This window comes from Eupeodes corollae, chromosome 2 (genome assembly GCF_945859685.1).
Source record: "Eupeodes corollae chromosome 2, idEupCoro1.1, whole genome shotgun sequence".
NCBI lineage: Eukaryota > Metazoa > Arthropoda > Insecta > Diptera > Syrphidae > Eupeodes > Eupeodes corollae.
Genome location: NC_079148.1, coordinates 141749560 through 141764843, shown reverse-complemented (window position 1 = coordinate 141764843; position 15284 = coordinate 141749560). Strand labels below are relative to the sequence as shown.

At 37.8% G+C, this 15284-nt stretch overlaps 3 protein-coding genes across 3 annotated transcripts; 1 reads left to right on the top strand and 2 right to left on the bottom strand.

The window, feature by feature from the left end:
- Positions 1 to 521: 521 nt before the first annotated feature.
- LOC129946230 (phosphoglucomutase) lies at positions 522 to 7245 on the bottom strand. The gene is made up of 6 exons (XM_056056348.1): positions 6973 to 7245; positions 6737 to 6901; positions 6582 to 6663; positions 1987 to 2186; positions 908 to 1926; positions 522 to 843 (listed from the first exon to the last, which is right to left on the bottom strand). Exons 1-6 carry the CDS (start codon positions 7048 to 7050, stop codon positions 705 to 707), a joined length of 1683 nt encoding a protein of 560 aa, XP_055912323.1. The 5' UTR covers positions 7051 to 7245; the 3' UTR covers positions 522 to 704.
- A 3206-nt stretch (positions 7246 to 10451) lies between these two features.
- LOC129947762 (enoyl-CoA delta isomerase 2-like) lies at positions 10452 to 11494 on the top strand. The gene is made up of 2 exons (XM_056058442.1): positions 10452 to 10946; positions 11004 to 11494. Exons 1-2 carry the CDS (start codon positions 10452 to 10454, stop codon positions 11394 to 11396), a joined length of 888 nt encoding a protein of 295 aa, XP_055914417.1. The 3' UTR covers positions 11397 to 11494.
- On the bottom strand, positions 11473 to 12239 carry LOC129947763 (ribosome biogenesis protein SLX9 homolog). Its single transcript, XM_056058443.1, has 2 exons — positions 12114 to 12239; positions 11473 to 12059 (listed from the first exon to the last, which is right to left on the bottom strand). The coding sequence occupies exon 2, from the start codon at positions 12040 to 12042 to the stop codon at positions 11479 to 11481; it is 564 nt and encodes a 187-aa protein (XP_055914418.1). The 5' UTR covers positions 12043 to 12059; positions 12114 to 12239; the 3' UTR covers positions 11473 to 11478.
- Between the last annotated feature and the right edge of the window lie 3045 nt (positions 12240 to 15284).

Sequence of the window (15284 nt, the reverse complement as noted above, 5' to 3'; positions counted from 1 at the left end):
CTAAAGAGCTCTCAGGAGGTATCTTTTAGGACCCTATACAACAAAAACTTACGGGACCGAACACGAAATTTAAACCAACCGTTTCTTTTCGCACCTCACAATACAAAAAAAAAACATACAAAAAGATTATGGAAATAAACCAGAAAAATTAACTTCCACGCCGATGAATTAATTAATGATTAACGAATTAATTTGATAAATTTAGTTTAAGTGTCTTGGACGGAATCCAAAATAAAGAGCTTTGAAAATGATAGCCGTAATACTCGTACTTACAGAATTCCTCAACAGATTAGCTCCATTTTAAACTCACTGTCAAGTATCGATGCACATCAAGAATTCAGTTTTCCCCGCCCCCATTTTAATATTTAAAACCTTAAGACCAATGTGTATCCGTATCTTCTCTTAAAATTTTCCCTTTTTTCATGCATTTAAACACTAAACATGTTAAGGGTAGGAATAACCCCTTTAGTTTGTGCAAATTATTATCAAAAAAAAACAAACGTTAGAAAAAAAACATCATATTAACGAAACAAAAACATTTATTTTTCAACAACTTTAACCAGTTTTAGGAGAGAAGAACAAATGCAAAAAGGGGAAATAATAAAACTTTAAAAAACCACATTCTAATCCTCTAAGATCAAAAACTTTGAGGTAGAATAATTATTAAAGGATGCATCATCAAAAATAATTGTACTTTTGTTCTCTTATGTTATAACAGTTGGGGCATTACGTCCGGTGAATTTAGGAAGTTGTGAGATCTCCAGAGCAATATCGATAAGAGGCTTCAACATTTCACTTGCTTTACCCAAAACATTGTCTTTCTCATAGGAATCGATGTACAAACTAAGAATAAACAAAATGCACACCATTATTTTGGTTTTGAGTTTTTAAATAAAATTTAACTTACCGAACAGTAGCTCCAGAGCTTCCAGTTCCACTCAAACGCATCACAATACGACTGCCGTCTTCGAAGACAATTCTCAATCCTTGTTTGCTGGAGACTGACTTATCAACGGGATCGGTGTAGCTGAAGTTATCGGCAACCTTAACCTTATACGACTTGCCACCGCTGGAGTATGATTTCCCAGCGAAGGCGGGATCAGTGATGGTTTTCTCCATAGTTGCCATCATTTGGTTGCATGGCTCCAAATCACATTCCTCGTAATCGTATCGAGTGAAATAGTTACGTCCATAAATTGACCAATGGTTCTTGAGGATCTCCTCGATACCTTTGCCGGTGTGTTGCATAACCGATAGCCAAGCTAACACAGCCCAGATTCCGTCTTTCTCACGGATGTGATTCGATCCTGTTCCGAAACTCTCTTCTCCGCATAGACACAGACGACCGGCATCCATGAGGTTACCAAAGTACTTCCATCCAGTTGGAACTTCAAACACCTCTTTGCCCAACTTGGCTCCAACCAAATCGACAGCTGAAGCAGTTGGCATACTACGGGCGAATCCTTGCACACCATTATTTTGGAAATATGGTATACACTCCAAGTAGTGAGCAATCACTGCCAGCGAGTCACTGGGAGTCACAAAGAAGGCCTTATTTCCAATGATCATGTTACGATCACCATCGCCATCGAAAGCAGCTCCAATATCGTAGTCACCCTTTGCCACAGTTTCCACCAAATCCTTGGCATAGGTTAGATTTGGATCGGGATGAAGACCACCAAAGTCTTCGAGAGGAGTTGTGTGCACAACACAATCCTCAGTGGCACCCAAATTGGTGAGGAAGATCTCACGCACATAGGATCCAGTGACACCGTTCATTGAATCAATACGCATTTTGAGTGGCTTGCCAGTTGTCTTCCCGCTGACATAGTCACGCAATTTAGCAAAATCAAAGATTTCTTTCATGTGATTGACGTAGTTCGTCACAGAATCGATAACTTCCACAACAAATGGTTTTCCGCTGATCTAAAGTTTGAATTCTTTGTATTTTCTTGAAAGATTATATTTTTTTTTAAGAAATCTTACATCAAAAGTAGTTGTTCCAGTTTTTCCAATATCAATTTGAAGATCAGCAATAATTTTGTACTCTTTGATGGCAGTTGATAGATCATAGATCTTGTTGGTGAAGGCATCTGGAGCTGGTCCACCATTTTCACAGTTGAATTTGATTCCGAAATCATTCTCAGGGCCACCGGGATTGTGAGAAGCAGTAAGAACAATGCCACCTGTTAATAAAAAAGAAATGAAGACGTTTTTTATTTGTTTGATTTTGAACGGTTTGGATTTTTAAAAAAGATCAAATAAGACATAAATTATCTCGAGATATCTTTAAATTGTATGATTCGATTGTTAAAATGTTCACTTTTCAAAACAACTCTCGTTTCTGGAAATAATATTTTTAAGTGCCACTTTCCAGCAAAATTTGACACCAACGGAAATAGAAACAATTTGTGTGTTTTTCCACATTTTCTTACTTGATTTAAATACAATAAAGTTTACATGAGAAACCTCAAGTTGTTTGCTCAAAACATCGATTTGAAATAAAACTGTAATTTTTCTAAACCGTTAATAATGTAAACAAGGAATAAATATCAATTTGTTTTCAATTTCGCTTCTGTAAACATGGAGGCGAATTTAATTTTTTTTTAAATCACTGGGAACCCGCAATAAAGGCCGTATTTCGGAGTCTTTTCGGTTAGAATATCTTCAAGAGAAGACGACAGCTCAAAAATTGATTGTCCCTGCGTTGCCCGTGTTTGTACGACTATGAAACCATTATGGGAACAAATACCAATTAAACCCCCTTGGAAAAGAAAAATAATAATAGGGAGCACGAAAGAAGCGAAGGGCTACGTAAGGTTGCTAACGTTATACAGTGGCTTAAGTTTAAAAAAATTATAGAAATAGAAATTACATGTCAAACAAAATTTTAAAAGTCAGCTGATTTATCATTCTCAGGGTGTTTATTCCTGGTGTCAATGTTACTTTTATTGTAGGTTTTGGGGAAGTGGTGTTTAGCGTCGGTAGAAGGCTGGCAAAATGGCAGTGTAGATCGAGGCTGCTTCCTCGTTTTTCATGATTAAGCTGTCATCAAGAGTTCCATCACACTGAGGTACCTTGGCTCTGGATGTCGTTGTTCAGTGGTCATCCTTATTATTAGTTGATTCGGGTGGTCGATGATGTTCCGTATATTTTTAGGGATGGAGGGGACCTACAGTTTTAAGCCGAATCTGAACGACCAATTTGGACAATAAGGACTTTTCATGACAAGAATTATTCTTGGAGAATTTGTCAATTCCTCGCAAGAGGCTGTACCCGTGAAAAAAGCTTTAAATGGCACAGGCAGGGACATGACAGTCCAACGTACTTACCATTATTCGGGTACCACAGTGAGATGTGGTAAAGGGTTCAACAAATACCCTTTTCAAAAGAGATATATGGATTCTTCTACAGGACTCAGATGACTATAAGGCAAACAAAGCCAAGATGACACCAAATTTCCTTAGTATGAATATCACAAGTTTTATGAAAGTTTCATATTGAGCCCCGAGAAGACCTTATTTGAATCCTTTAGAATATTCTTTGTGCTTAGATTTGTAGTGTTAAAATATGAACAGAAGCAGTGCGAGCCACTATAGGTCAATGACCATAACTTTACCCTTCATATCACCAAGAGGAATGTTAACCATTTCCGCAAGTGAGCTATGAAGGGCCGATTCTTGCCTGGCTAGCTCGTCAGATCGTTCATTTCCCACGATACCACTATGGCCCGGAACCCAGATCAGGGTGACACCGAGGTTAATATTCAGGCTCGCAAGCTCATCGCGACATTGCTGGACTAATTTAGATGAGAATATGTCTTATGGTATTATAATTCATTCAGTTTTTTTTACTTCAACCCGTTGCTGGTATTTTGAATATTATTTTTTTGTTTGAAGTCAAACATTTTCCCTTAACTTACTGTTTCCAGACTTTTGGTGCACCTTGTACCAAATACCAATCCAACTATATGAATGCCTAAGATTCGAGCCACTCTAGGCAATACAATCAAAACAAAACACGTGAGTAGGGGAACAACCCAGGGTGGTGTCCTTTCGCCTCTTCTATGGCTTCTGGTCATGGATACAATTCTCGTTAAATTAGAGAGATGTGGAGTGAAGGCGGTAGCCTATTCGGATGATTTGGTGCTATTGGTGTCAGGGAAGTACACCTCTGTGATTAGTGAAATCACGGAGTCAGCTTTGAAGAAAGTTAGCAATTGGGCCACGAGTTTTGTACTAGGAGTTAACCAAAGTAAAACTGAACTGTTGCTCTTTACCACCAAAACTAAAGTACCGCCCTTCACGCTACCTCGACTCAACGGTCAAATCCTATCATTGTCTTCCAGTGCAAAATATTTGGGAGTTATACCCGACCCTAAACTAAACTGGAAACTAAATATCGAAGTACGGGTTAAGAAGGCCTGTGTTGCCTTCTACGCCTGCAGCAAAACTTTCGGCAAAAAGTGGGGACTTCAGTCGAAGATGATTTTATGGACGTACACAGCCGTAGTACGTCCAATCTTAACATATGGTTCGATTGAGTGGTGGCCTGCTCTTAGCAAAACCTATAATATTGATAAGCTAAAGAAGGTTCAGAGAACAGCTTGCATGGGCACAAATCGACGTTTTTATTAAATACATAGTTTCCTGCAGCGCTATTAGGCTGAAGGAATCAAAAAGCTGGTTCTCAAAAACTTATGGTCACAGCAACACAACGAAATTGATTCCCTCAGATATTATCTCGGTAGACACTGACTACTGCACTCCTACTTTGAGCCTTAGTAAGGGTTTTAAGGTTATTTTCCCATCCAGAGAAGATTGGGAGGATGACATCGTATCGATAGGTTTCGACACAACCATCTTTACTGACGGCTCAAAGATGGAGTGCGGAGTTGGTTCTGGGATCTTTTCTGAGTCCCTAAATGTAGCCAAATTCTTTAGGCTTCCTGACTTTGCTAGATTTTTTCAGGCTGAACTGCTGGCAATAAGGGAGGCTGTAAGATACTTAAACAAAACCCAAACCAAAACCGAAATGCGGCTATCTTTACAGACAGTCAGGCAGCTGTCAAAGCCATTAGCTCGGCCATATCCTCATCTAAATTGGTCCAGCAATGTCGAGCTGAGCTTGCGAGCCTGAATATTAACCTCGGTGTCACCCTGATCTGGGTTCCGGGCCATAGTGGTATCGTGGGAAATGAACTGGCTGATGAGCTAGCCAGGCAAGGATCGGCCCTTCATAGCTCACTTGCGGAAATGGTTAACATTCCTCTTGGTGCTATGAAGGGTAAAATCTTTTTTATCTACCAAACTGAATCAAACCGAAGGTGGACCAATTTACCCAACTGCATTATATCTAGGAAGATATGGCCCACCTATATAAAACCCGTACAAACGATCTTCTATGCAGGCCAAGGCAAGACATAACCAAGATTCTTGCGGTTTGTACCGGACATTGGCCTATAGGAGATCATGCAGAGAAGTTGGGTATCTCTTACAACACCTTTTGCCGAAGCTGTAGTGACCAAAGAGAAAGTGAAACGATAATCCATTTCCTCTGCAACTGTCCTGCTTTGGCAAACACTAGAATGAAATACTTTGGAAAAGCATTCTTTCACGAACTTAATGAGCTATCTGAGACAAAGACTAGAGACCTAATCTTTTTTCTCAATGCGATAAAATGGCTATATCACAATCGCTATGAAGCTTCTCTATAAATCTATCCCTTTCAATCAAAGGTCAAAAGAGTTTTTGTTATCAAAATGGCGCACTACAGCGCTAATTGTATCTCAGGCTAGGTTGACTTGGGATCGTCATTTCTACCTACCATATGAATGCCTTAATTTATTTAAATTAATTAATTTGAGCTTTTTTCTTTCCTTTGAATGCTTTAATTTAAGCATACAAAGCAATAGATAAAGAGTCTGACTTCATTCAAACTTAAAATGTGTTTGATTGTTTGTGTTTAATATTTTTAAACGTTTTTTATGAAATTTAATATTTTTAAGACAGGTGTATTTGATAGACGATTTTAAAGGTAAATAAAATTATGCGAAAAGTGCTTTATCCCCTCCTCTGATCTAAATATCAAAGATGCGCGCCTGAGTGAAATTTTAATCACGATATCCCCCAATCGTTCACCATTTGTATGCAGATCCTCAATTATGATAACACAAAAACTTAGACATTTGTTATCTTTTCTATTAAATCAAGATTTTGTGAGTTGTTTCTTTTTTTATCATAATCACGAATAGATCTTCTGATTCCATTCATTCGAATGACTGCAGCAATGATATAACAAAAAATCTACTTATTGACAAAAAGAAAAAAAAACAATAAAAAGACCTTATGGTTGTCTTATCAACTGAATTGCCCTCTACATGCTCTATTTGTCCAACTAGCAAAGATAAGCCCAATACGTAACGAGAGATATAGATTTTCTGTTATTAAACTCAAAGGCAACTGAAGCCCCTACCTCAAACCCCTTCAAAAGTCTCTTCATTTCTTTCACTTTCAAGTGGTTAGGAGGTTTATGAAAGACAAAGTTTTATTGACACAAAAAAACTAATAACACTTACTTACCTAAAGCTTTGTTATGGCGAATAAGACTTGAAACAGCTGGTGTTGACAAAATTCCATTCTGACCAACTAGCAACCTTGAAACCTATTAGAAAAGTCAAATAAAAAAGTAATTAGTTTATTTTTAGATCATAAATTAATGAAAGATTATTACTTACTCCATTGGCGGCACACATTCGGACGATAATTTCAGTTGCCTTCTTGCAATAGTAACGTCCATCTCCGCCGACAACCAAGAGAGATCCATTGATAGCACTGCCATTGGCATCGAGGATACACTGGATAAAATTCTCGGTGTAATTTGGCTCAACGAAAACTTTCACCTTAGTACAAAAAGAAAAGCATTTAAAATAAGGATCGTCAAGTTCTTTTTTTATTGTGTGTGATCTTTTACCTTTTTGCGAAGTCCACTAGTTCCAGGCTTCTGACCCTCGTAGGGGGTTGTTTTAACAGTTGACGCACTAAGAGACATTCTTCTTTTTATTGCTAAATCTTGTAACCACCACGCACTTTGTCGGCTAGCAGTTGAATGAAAATGAATCTCTGACTTGAGATAAGACGAGGGTATAACAAAAAAAAAGTCCAAAAAAGCTACCGAACGGTTCTCCAATCAAACTCCCACTGCTCGATGCTCCTCTCAACTGATAACTTTTCCTCAATGTCGCTTAAAGGTCATTGTGCTGTTGCTGTCGCTGTGCTCTAATAAGTTGTCACTTGAATTTTGTTTTATTTTTTTTTTTGATGACAGGCGGTAGCCGGGTATTTTTATGGTTGGAACTCTTCTTTTTGTTTTATGGATCTTTTGAGGAAGCATTCTAGTGGTTATTTGGTTTATAGGCATTCAATTTTGTTTTATTTATTTAAAAAAAAATGTTTTCATTTAAAAGATTCCAATAGAAATTCAGAAATTTGAAAGCCGGAGTAAACAAATAATATAAACTGTCAAAATAAGATATATGACAGGGATGTGTTCAAATTCAAAGCTATAGTTTTAATTCCCACAGAGCTTCTAAAACCGTTCGTTTATTAATTTATTAATGGTTGAGTTACATGTAGCTGTATTTGATTTCTTCCAAAAAAGGGATGCTAACTATAAAATTATTGTTTGCGAAAAAGAGAGAAAAGACTAAAACGCAGAAGACATTCGTTTCTTCATCAAACGAAGCAGAATCACTGCCGATAAAACTTGAGTGTTTTTCCAATGAACTGTGAAACCATGAATCTTGTTGTAATCCCACAAATTTTTTTGGCTACTCAGATTGGGCTGAAATACACCACTACCTATCAAAATAAAACCTGAAAAGTATCTTGCCAAGTTCTTTAAAAAATATACATCAACGAAATTAGTATAAACATTTAATCTCAATATCGATCTTTTCTTTCTCTACGCTTTCTTGTCTTTTTTTTTATAGTTAATTATAAAAGTATATTTAATAGAAGTTTTATTTTTGTAACCTGTCTTTTCTTATTTAAAACTCTCAAGGTGTTAAAAAACACCCTATAGAATAACGAAACGTAAAAATAAGTCACCTAGAATTGAATATTACCTCCGACTTTGTCGCATAAAGGTCGTAGAGCCATCGGCATAGAAATTAGTTGCAGCATTTCGAATATAAAATCATATCTATAAGTTGCGAGTGGATTCCAAGTGATGTTTTGACAGTTGTTCCATGATTGAAAAGTCAAATTTGTCAGGTCCTTTCTTCCGCAGAGTATTTATCAAATTCTTTATTTTATTTGCACAACAAATACAAAGAAATCTAATCGTTTACACTGATAGCCTTTTCACACCAAACCCAAAACCGGGTTTTCGGCAAAAAGTTTTCGAAAACCCAAAAATCATTCACACCGAACATTTACACGTTTTCATTTGACATTTAAATTTGTTTAACACCGGCTGTCAAATTTTGTATTGATGAAAAAAATTGTTAAACAAAATATGAAGATTTTGTTAAACTTGTTTCCATTATCATAAAAAAAGTCGTTTTCCAAGTACTTCCTTTCACAGGGAAGATGTTCTATATGGTATGTATTCTCTCAAGATTAAATTTTTTAAAAATTCTTGAAGTGCAAACGTTTTCCTAAGGATTTAAGTCGATAATTATTTCCTCTGATAGAGCAGCATATCAACGCAGACATGGCCGTAACACTAGCTTGTCTCGAAGAAGAGCTTCACTTGAAGTTCTGAGAACGGGTGAATTGGGGGCACGATATGAACCACAAAGAACTACAAGCTCGCTTGGCTGCAGCTATCCTCTTTGTCACTTCAACCTGTCCGAACAATTCACTAAAGAAAAGCCATTTGTCTAGAAAATACAACAATAAAAAAAAGCTGGTACAGTAAAAATTAATTTTATTCAAAACATTTTCTTCTTCTTTCACAACAACTTCAATCCCAAATACTGAGCTTATCACTATTGCTTCTGTTTAAATGTGCCATCAGGATCGCCAAATATTGTGGCCGTACAAGCAGGGGTTGAGAAGATTCTGAACGATTTCGTGCAGGTCCTTTTAGCATGAGCAGAAAAGGTCAATTCCTAGTTCCAGATTCGTACCAAAATCACGCTCATATAGACCGATCACTGAAGCTGTTATGATGGTCTGCAATTTCTCCATGACTATCTCTTTGAAAACTCGCCTGGCTTGTCCAAAGCACTGAAGATCTTCTTGATGTTGGCATCGCGGTTCATCAAGGCGATAGCCCACTGTTGTGGTTTTATTTACTGGAACAACGATTCCTACATTGTATCGCCACGCCTCTAGCCATAGTAAATCCCCGTTCCTCGCTTAACAGAGAGCGTTTGAAACTCTGGAGGATCATAAAAGAACCTTTTATTTTCAACGTTGGTAAATTTTTCCGAAATTTTTTCTGTTGCCACGCAGCTCCCCCAAAGTTTCCTTTTTTTTTCCTATTCCATATTCTGTAAATAAAAAACAAAAAGCAATACAATAAATGTAAGAAATTTGTATAAATAATATTACTTACCACGACCAAATTTATTTCAAAATGAAATATTTGTTTTGAAAGCAGTCATCAGCTGTTTTTTTTACATTAATTTGAGCGTTGAATGTTTCGAAAGGTTTGTTTGTTTAGTTCAACTTTGAGTTGCTACTAGTTTTCGAGAGGTTTTATATAAAACCTGTGATTTACGAAAACTTGTTGTTTACCAAAAATGTACGGAAACACTTGAGTTTTCGATGTAGGTTTTCGGCCAAAACCGATAATTTCACGAAAACCGGGTTTTGGACTTGGTGTGTAAAGTCTATAAAGCCCAGTTCTTCAGTGTGAGATCATCCTAGCTTAAGATTTAAACTCGAGTTAACTGCTAAAACATGTTTTTAATCTGTTATTATCTTGTAGTTGACTCTGAGCCAACCCTTCAAGTTTCGTGGAGTAAATATTCAGAAATATTTCTTTTTGTTTGAGTTTAACTGTTTTGAGAAGAATTTAATTTAATTTATTTGGAGAAAAATGTTCGTTTATTAATTTTTTATAATAATAAAAAAACAACTGCTATTTGTCAACCAAAATGTCAAATCTATGGACTTCCTTAAGTTATTTTGACACGAGTTAAAAATAAACCCCCAATGAAAAACTTGTTCGTGAGTTAACTCTGAATTTAGGATTAACAAACTGACAAGAATAGAGACTAAAAACGAAGTTAACAACATTTTTATGGGAAGTTCTGAAATCAAGCATTTATTAGAATCTTATATAAAATTGTTTGTGATTAAGAGTTTCTTTGATATTTTTAGCAGTATTTCACCTTATATTCATTCTTTCCTGACATACTGTTCTTGTTGCAAAGTCTACAACCCAAATGCACTTCCAGAGCTGTCATTTCCACAGCTGATCGAAAATTCTCCAATCTTATGATTTATGCAAAATGCAGGTCAAATTCCAAAATCAATTGTGTACATTTTCTTCACGATAACAAAATAATTAACGTCACAAAAATGACTCAATTAGATAAACGCTACAATGAATTTAAAGAATTACTCCTTGAAAAACGCGAAAAGCTGCTCATAATTAAAATCAACAATCCTCGCAAAAAGAACTCACTAACTATAAAAGCCTACATTGAGTTTGCCAAAGTACTTCAGTTGGCAGGTGAAGACGAATCCGTCGCAGTTGTTGCTGTAACAGGTACTGGAGATGTTTATACATCAGGAAATGACCTATCGTTGTCAATGTCGGGCATAACGGATTTCGATGAATTCTTGCTTGACACTGATGTAATTTTAAAGAATTTGATTCGTTCGTTTTACGAATTCCCAAAGATACTTGTGGCTGTTGTGAATGGGCCGTGTATCGGGATCGGAATGACCACCGCAGCTCTCTGTGACATTATTTACTGCACTGACAATGTAAGATTGTATTTTTGATTGGGTTTTGGGAATCACCTACTGACAATCATATTTTAGGCATACTTTTTAACGCCGTTTACTAAACTTGGACTTTGTCCGGAAGGCTGTTCGTCGCATACATTTCCCAGACTCCTTGGCAAGGCTAAGTCCATCGAAGTTCTGCTGCTCAACCAGAAGTTGACAGCCACAGAAGCCTTACGACTCAATTTCGTCGCTGACGTAGTGAAGCCCCAAGAACTCGACACTAAAATATGGCCAAAGATAATGGATATAACGAGACTTCCCTTAGGATCGTTGATGGCTGGGAAGGCTCTGCTCATGAAGGCCCATAACAAGGATTTGGAAAGTGCCCTCATCGAAGAATGTGCTGAGTTGCAAAAGAGATTCCGTTCCGATGAGTTCTTCAATGCACTCGCAGCGTTCGGCCAAAGAAAGTCGTCAAAGCTTTAAATGAAAAACCTAATAGCATTTTAGCCAGAGCACCAAGAAGTGCCTTTTAGTTTTAAGCAAATAAAAGACCAACACAAATGTTTTACTCATCAATCAAACCGTGTTTATATTTTATAGCATACGCTATAGCTTCTCGTGGATTCTTTTTGAAGTCGGGATCTTTGAGTAGAGCTTGCAAGGAACTCACTCGATTAACAAATTGTTTGTTTTTCTTCTTGATCTTGTCTTTGATGTTGAGTTTCTTCGTGACCTCGGGTTCGGCAGGAGTTCCAGTTTTGAGATTTTCTCTGCTCAATTTAAATAGTTCGTCCAGAGATGGCAGAGCATCCTTCAGCGGTTTCATGTCACCAACTACAGCAGTTTTTTCACGATTCTTCTTGGCGATCTCTTCCTTCTTCTGCTTCTTTTGTTGGGCAAATTTAGTCAGAAGGTTCTTGTGTTTGAGTCGAAATTTCTCCTTTTTGTTTGTGTGCTTCTTTGGCGTTAGTCCGGTGGGTGTTTGGGATATTAAGTTTCTTTTATCTGATGCCTTTTCTTTCGCCTTGAATGAGACCTTAGATGCAATAGACGTGACTGCTTTTTTAGTGGCATCTACTCGCTTGGCGAGTTTTTGTTTCAGAGCTCGTGTTTTGTTTACTTTTCCCATCGTCAAAAGGCGATTATCTAAAAGAAAGTTTGTTAGAAATTTAAGGTAGAAGGAAAGGTCAATTATCATACCAATATAATTTAAAAGAATATATTTCAATTTGTATTTAATTATTGTAAAAATATAGTTTCTTTTTTAAAAGTAGAAGAGTTCTTCTTAAAACGCCTCGTGTAAAAGATGTCAGTTTGTTTTTGTTTTGATTTTTGACATTCGAGATGAACTAAATGAGATTGAGACTCGAAATTTATGGTGGAAGCACAAATAAGTAATTGTATTTTAGTCGTGTTCCAAAGACACTGGTAAAGTTCGATTTAAATCTGTGCCCATGTTTTGAAACTTTCGCGTCTACAAAATTACATCGAAATATTATAAACTTAAGGAAAATTCAAACATTTAACACAATAGTGATTTTCCTTTCCTGAAAAAGTAAAAACAAAAGATAATTGTATACTTGTAAAAATACTTACTTACTTAGGTCCTCAAACCTGTTAAGTCCGTCTTTTACGCCTCCGCGCCATCGTGTACGGTTTTCGGAGATGTGTTTCAGCTCCCGCCTTCGATGGAAAAGATGCTTCCAAGGTATTGAAAGCTCTTCACTTTTTCCACTGGTTGCGAGAAAATATTTATTTAAGAGGATTGTCGGGTTCCGAGGCTGATCATTTTAATTTTCAGCCCCACAACTTTTGCGTCTTTTTCCACACTTTTTGTCATTTGATGATGAGAGAGTAAGCAAACATCGTCGGCGGAATCCAAGTGCTTTAAATAGGATGTCAAAGTCCATTGGATCCCTCCACTACCTGACATGTTCGCCATCGAGTGTGGCCTCAAGGTGTTTTCGCCCTTGTTAGGTCTAATTATTTTGGGAGCTTGATGATAATTCCCTTCTTTCACTCATAGGGGAAACTTTCGGTTTTCCAGTTTTCTTTTATGAGTGGATGAAGAAGTTCGCTTGATGACGTTGGCGCTGCTTGTTAAAGCTGTGCGGGAATTCCATCAAGTCCCACCGCTTTGTTGATTTTAACGATCTCATCTTTACTGGGAGGTGCGTGCGGATTCGGGGATTAGTTTCTCCAGGCGCTTCAGAAGATATCAGTTGCACATTGTTTTTAAACAAGACCTGAAGAAAAAGAAAGCGTTCATAGATTAAGGTCTGAGTAAAATGGATCTTCACGTGCAACAGATGGCGCTATCGGTGGAATGTATATTGTTGATAGTAAATATAAAAAAAAAAACATAGTATGTCTTCTTTCGTAAAGTTAAACAATTTAGTAGAATCAGCGATCTGCGACTTAAGAAAAAATTTATTATGGTGTGATTTGACCGTAATAATATCTTAACGGATAATTCACGTCACTTTGGCGGGAAATAACCATGCCGCGAAACCGCCAGCACAGAATTTCGATTTTGTGCTGTGTGTCCATATCATCAATTCATGTCACAAGAAGTTAATGATCATCGACGAAAAGCGAGCGCCAATGACGATGATGCCAAACAAACAGAATCATTTTGAAAGAAAGCTCCAGCCCAAAATCCACAATTCCGACAATTTTGTTTGTTTACGCACAAATTCATTCAAAACGGATGATTTGTCAACCTTAACTGGTATAAACTTCCAACTGCTCCAAAATTTAATTAGCGAACACACGACGCAGCGTATAGCCGTTTCGTTTTAGCTTCTCGATTCTGTAACTTGTCTTAAACATTTGTCCTTTGTGACTGATTAAGAGGAGATATTTTGACAGAACGTAAAAGAAACAATATGGCCGGTCAACCAACATGCGTCTCCTGCCAGCTCGGTCCCTAGCTAGCTGTCTCCAGTTTCACACGCCAAGTTGGTTGAGGTCTTCACCCACCTGAGTGCGCCACCTGAGTCGCGGTCTTCCTCTACTGCGCCGTCCCTCGAGATTGGATTCGAATACCTTCCGGGCTGGAGCGTTGATGTCCATTCGCTCTACATGACCTAGTCATCTAACCCGTTGGACTTTAATTCTGCGAACTATGTCATCTTTTTTTGACAGGGTCCAGGCCTCAGCATTATAAATGACAGTCGGGATGATGAGTGTCTTATAGATGGTGATTTTAGATGCTCGAGAGAGGACTTTACTTCTCAATTGCCTTCTTAGTCCAAAGAAGCAGCTATTTGCAAGAGTTATTCTTCGTTTGATTTCAGCGCTGGTGTCGTTGTCTGTGTTGATAGCGGTACCTAGGTAGTCACAGTCCTTAACTATCTCAAAGTAATAGCTGTCCATGGTTGACAGCATATCTTGGTCTTGCCCTATTGACCACTAAACCCATCTTCTTCACTACCATTGCAATGCTCAAAAACGCTCCACCAACATCACGCTTTGATCTTTCAATTACATATGTCAATCATCTGCGTATCCTAATATTTGGATGGACCTTTGAAATATTGTGGCTCTAGTGTTGATGGTTGATTTTGCACAATTCTTTCCAGAACGATGTTGAAGAATCGCATGACAGTGCATCGCTTTGTCAAAAACCTTTTTTGACATCAAATGCATCGGTAAGATCTTTTCCGACCTTGATAGAGCAGCGTGCATTCTCCATCATCATTCTGCACAAACGGATAACTTTGACAGGGATGCCAAAACTAGTCATTGCTCGGTAGAGCTCTTCCGTACAGATGCTGTCATACGCGGCTTTAAAATCGATAAAGAGGTGGTGGGTATCGATTTGAAGTTCCTGGGTTTTTTCGAAAAGTCGAAAGTGGATTTTCCTGGTCTGAAGCCACACTGATAACGACCTATCATGTTGTTGAAAAACGGGTTTAGACGTTCACATAATACGGCAGAGAGGATCTTATATGCAATGTTAAGGAGACTGATGCCTCTGTAGTTGGCGCAGTTCAGAGGGTCTCCTTTCTTATGTATCGGGCACACTAAGCTGAGATTCCACTCATCGGGCATGCTTTGTTCCGACCATATTTTGCAGATGAGTTGGTGCATGCTCCCTACCGAGTCGTCGCCTGCTGCTTTGAATAGTTTGGCAGCGATGGCGTCAGCTCCAGCAGCTTGTTTGACTTAAGTTTGGGTTTAGCAATCTTCACTTCGTCAAGGTCGGGTAGGCGGAATTGTTGATCTGCGTCGGAGGTTGAATGGAATTCGGTTTGTCATCACCGTTATATAATTTGGAGAAGTGGTCTTTCTATATTCTCAACATCGACTGCGGTTCCACTACGATGTTCCCCTGATCGTCCTTACAGGCTTCGGTTCAAGGTTTTT

Bases quoted from the DNA above. Each gene is read 5' to 3' on its own strand.
- LOC129947763 (XM_056058443.1), bottom strand. From the start codon at position 12,042: ATGGGAAAAGTAAACAAAACACGAGCTCTGAAACAAAAACTCGCCAAG.
- LOC129947762 (XM_056058442.1), top strand. From the start codon at position 10,452: ATGATTTATGCAAAATGCAGGTCAAATTCCAAAATCAATTGTGTACAT. The intron at 10,947-11,003 runs GTAAGATTGTAT...ATCATATTTTAG, and splicing joins TTATTTACTGCACTGACAAT to GCATACTTTTTAACGCCGTT.
- LOC129946230 (XM_056056348.1), bottom strand. From the start codon at position 7,050: ATGTCTCTTAGTGCGTCAACTGTTAAAACAACCCCCTACGAGGGTCAG. The intron at 6,902-6,972 runs GTAAAAGATCAC...TTTTGTACTAAG, and splicing joins CTAGTGGACTTCGCAAAAAG to GTGAAAGTTTTCGTTGAGCC. The intron at 2,187-6,581 runs GTAAGTAAGTGT...TTTTATTAACAG, and splicing joins TCGCCATAACAAAGCTTTAG to GTGGCATTGTTCTTACTGCT.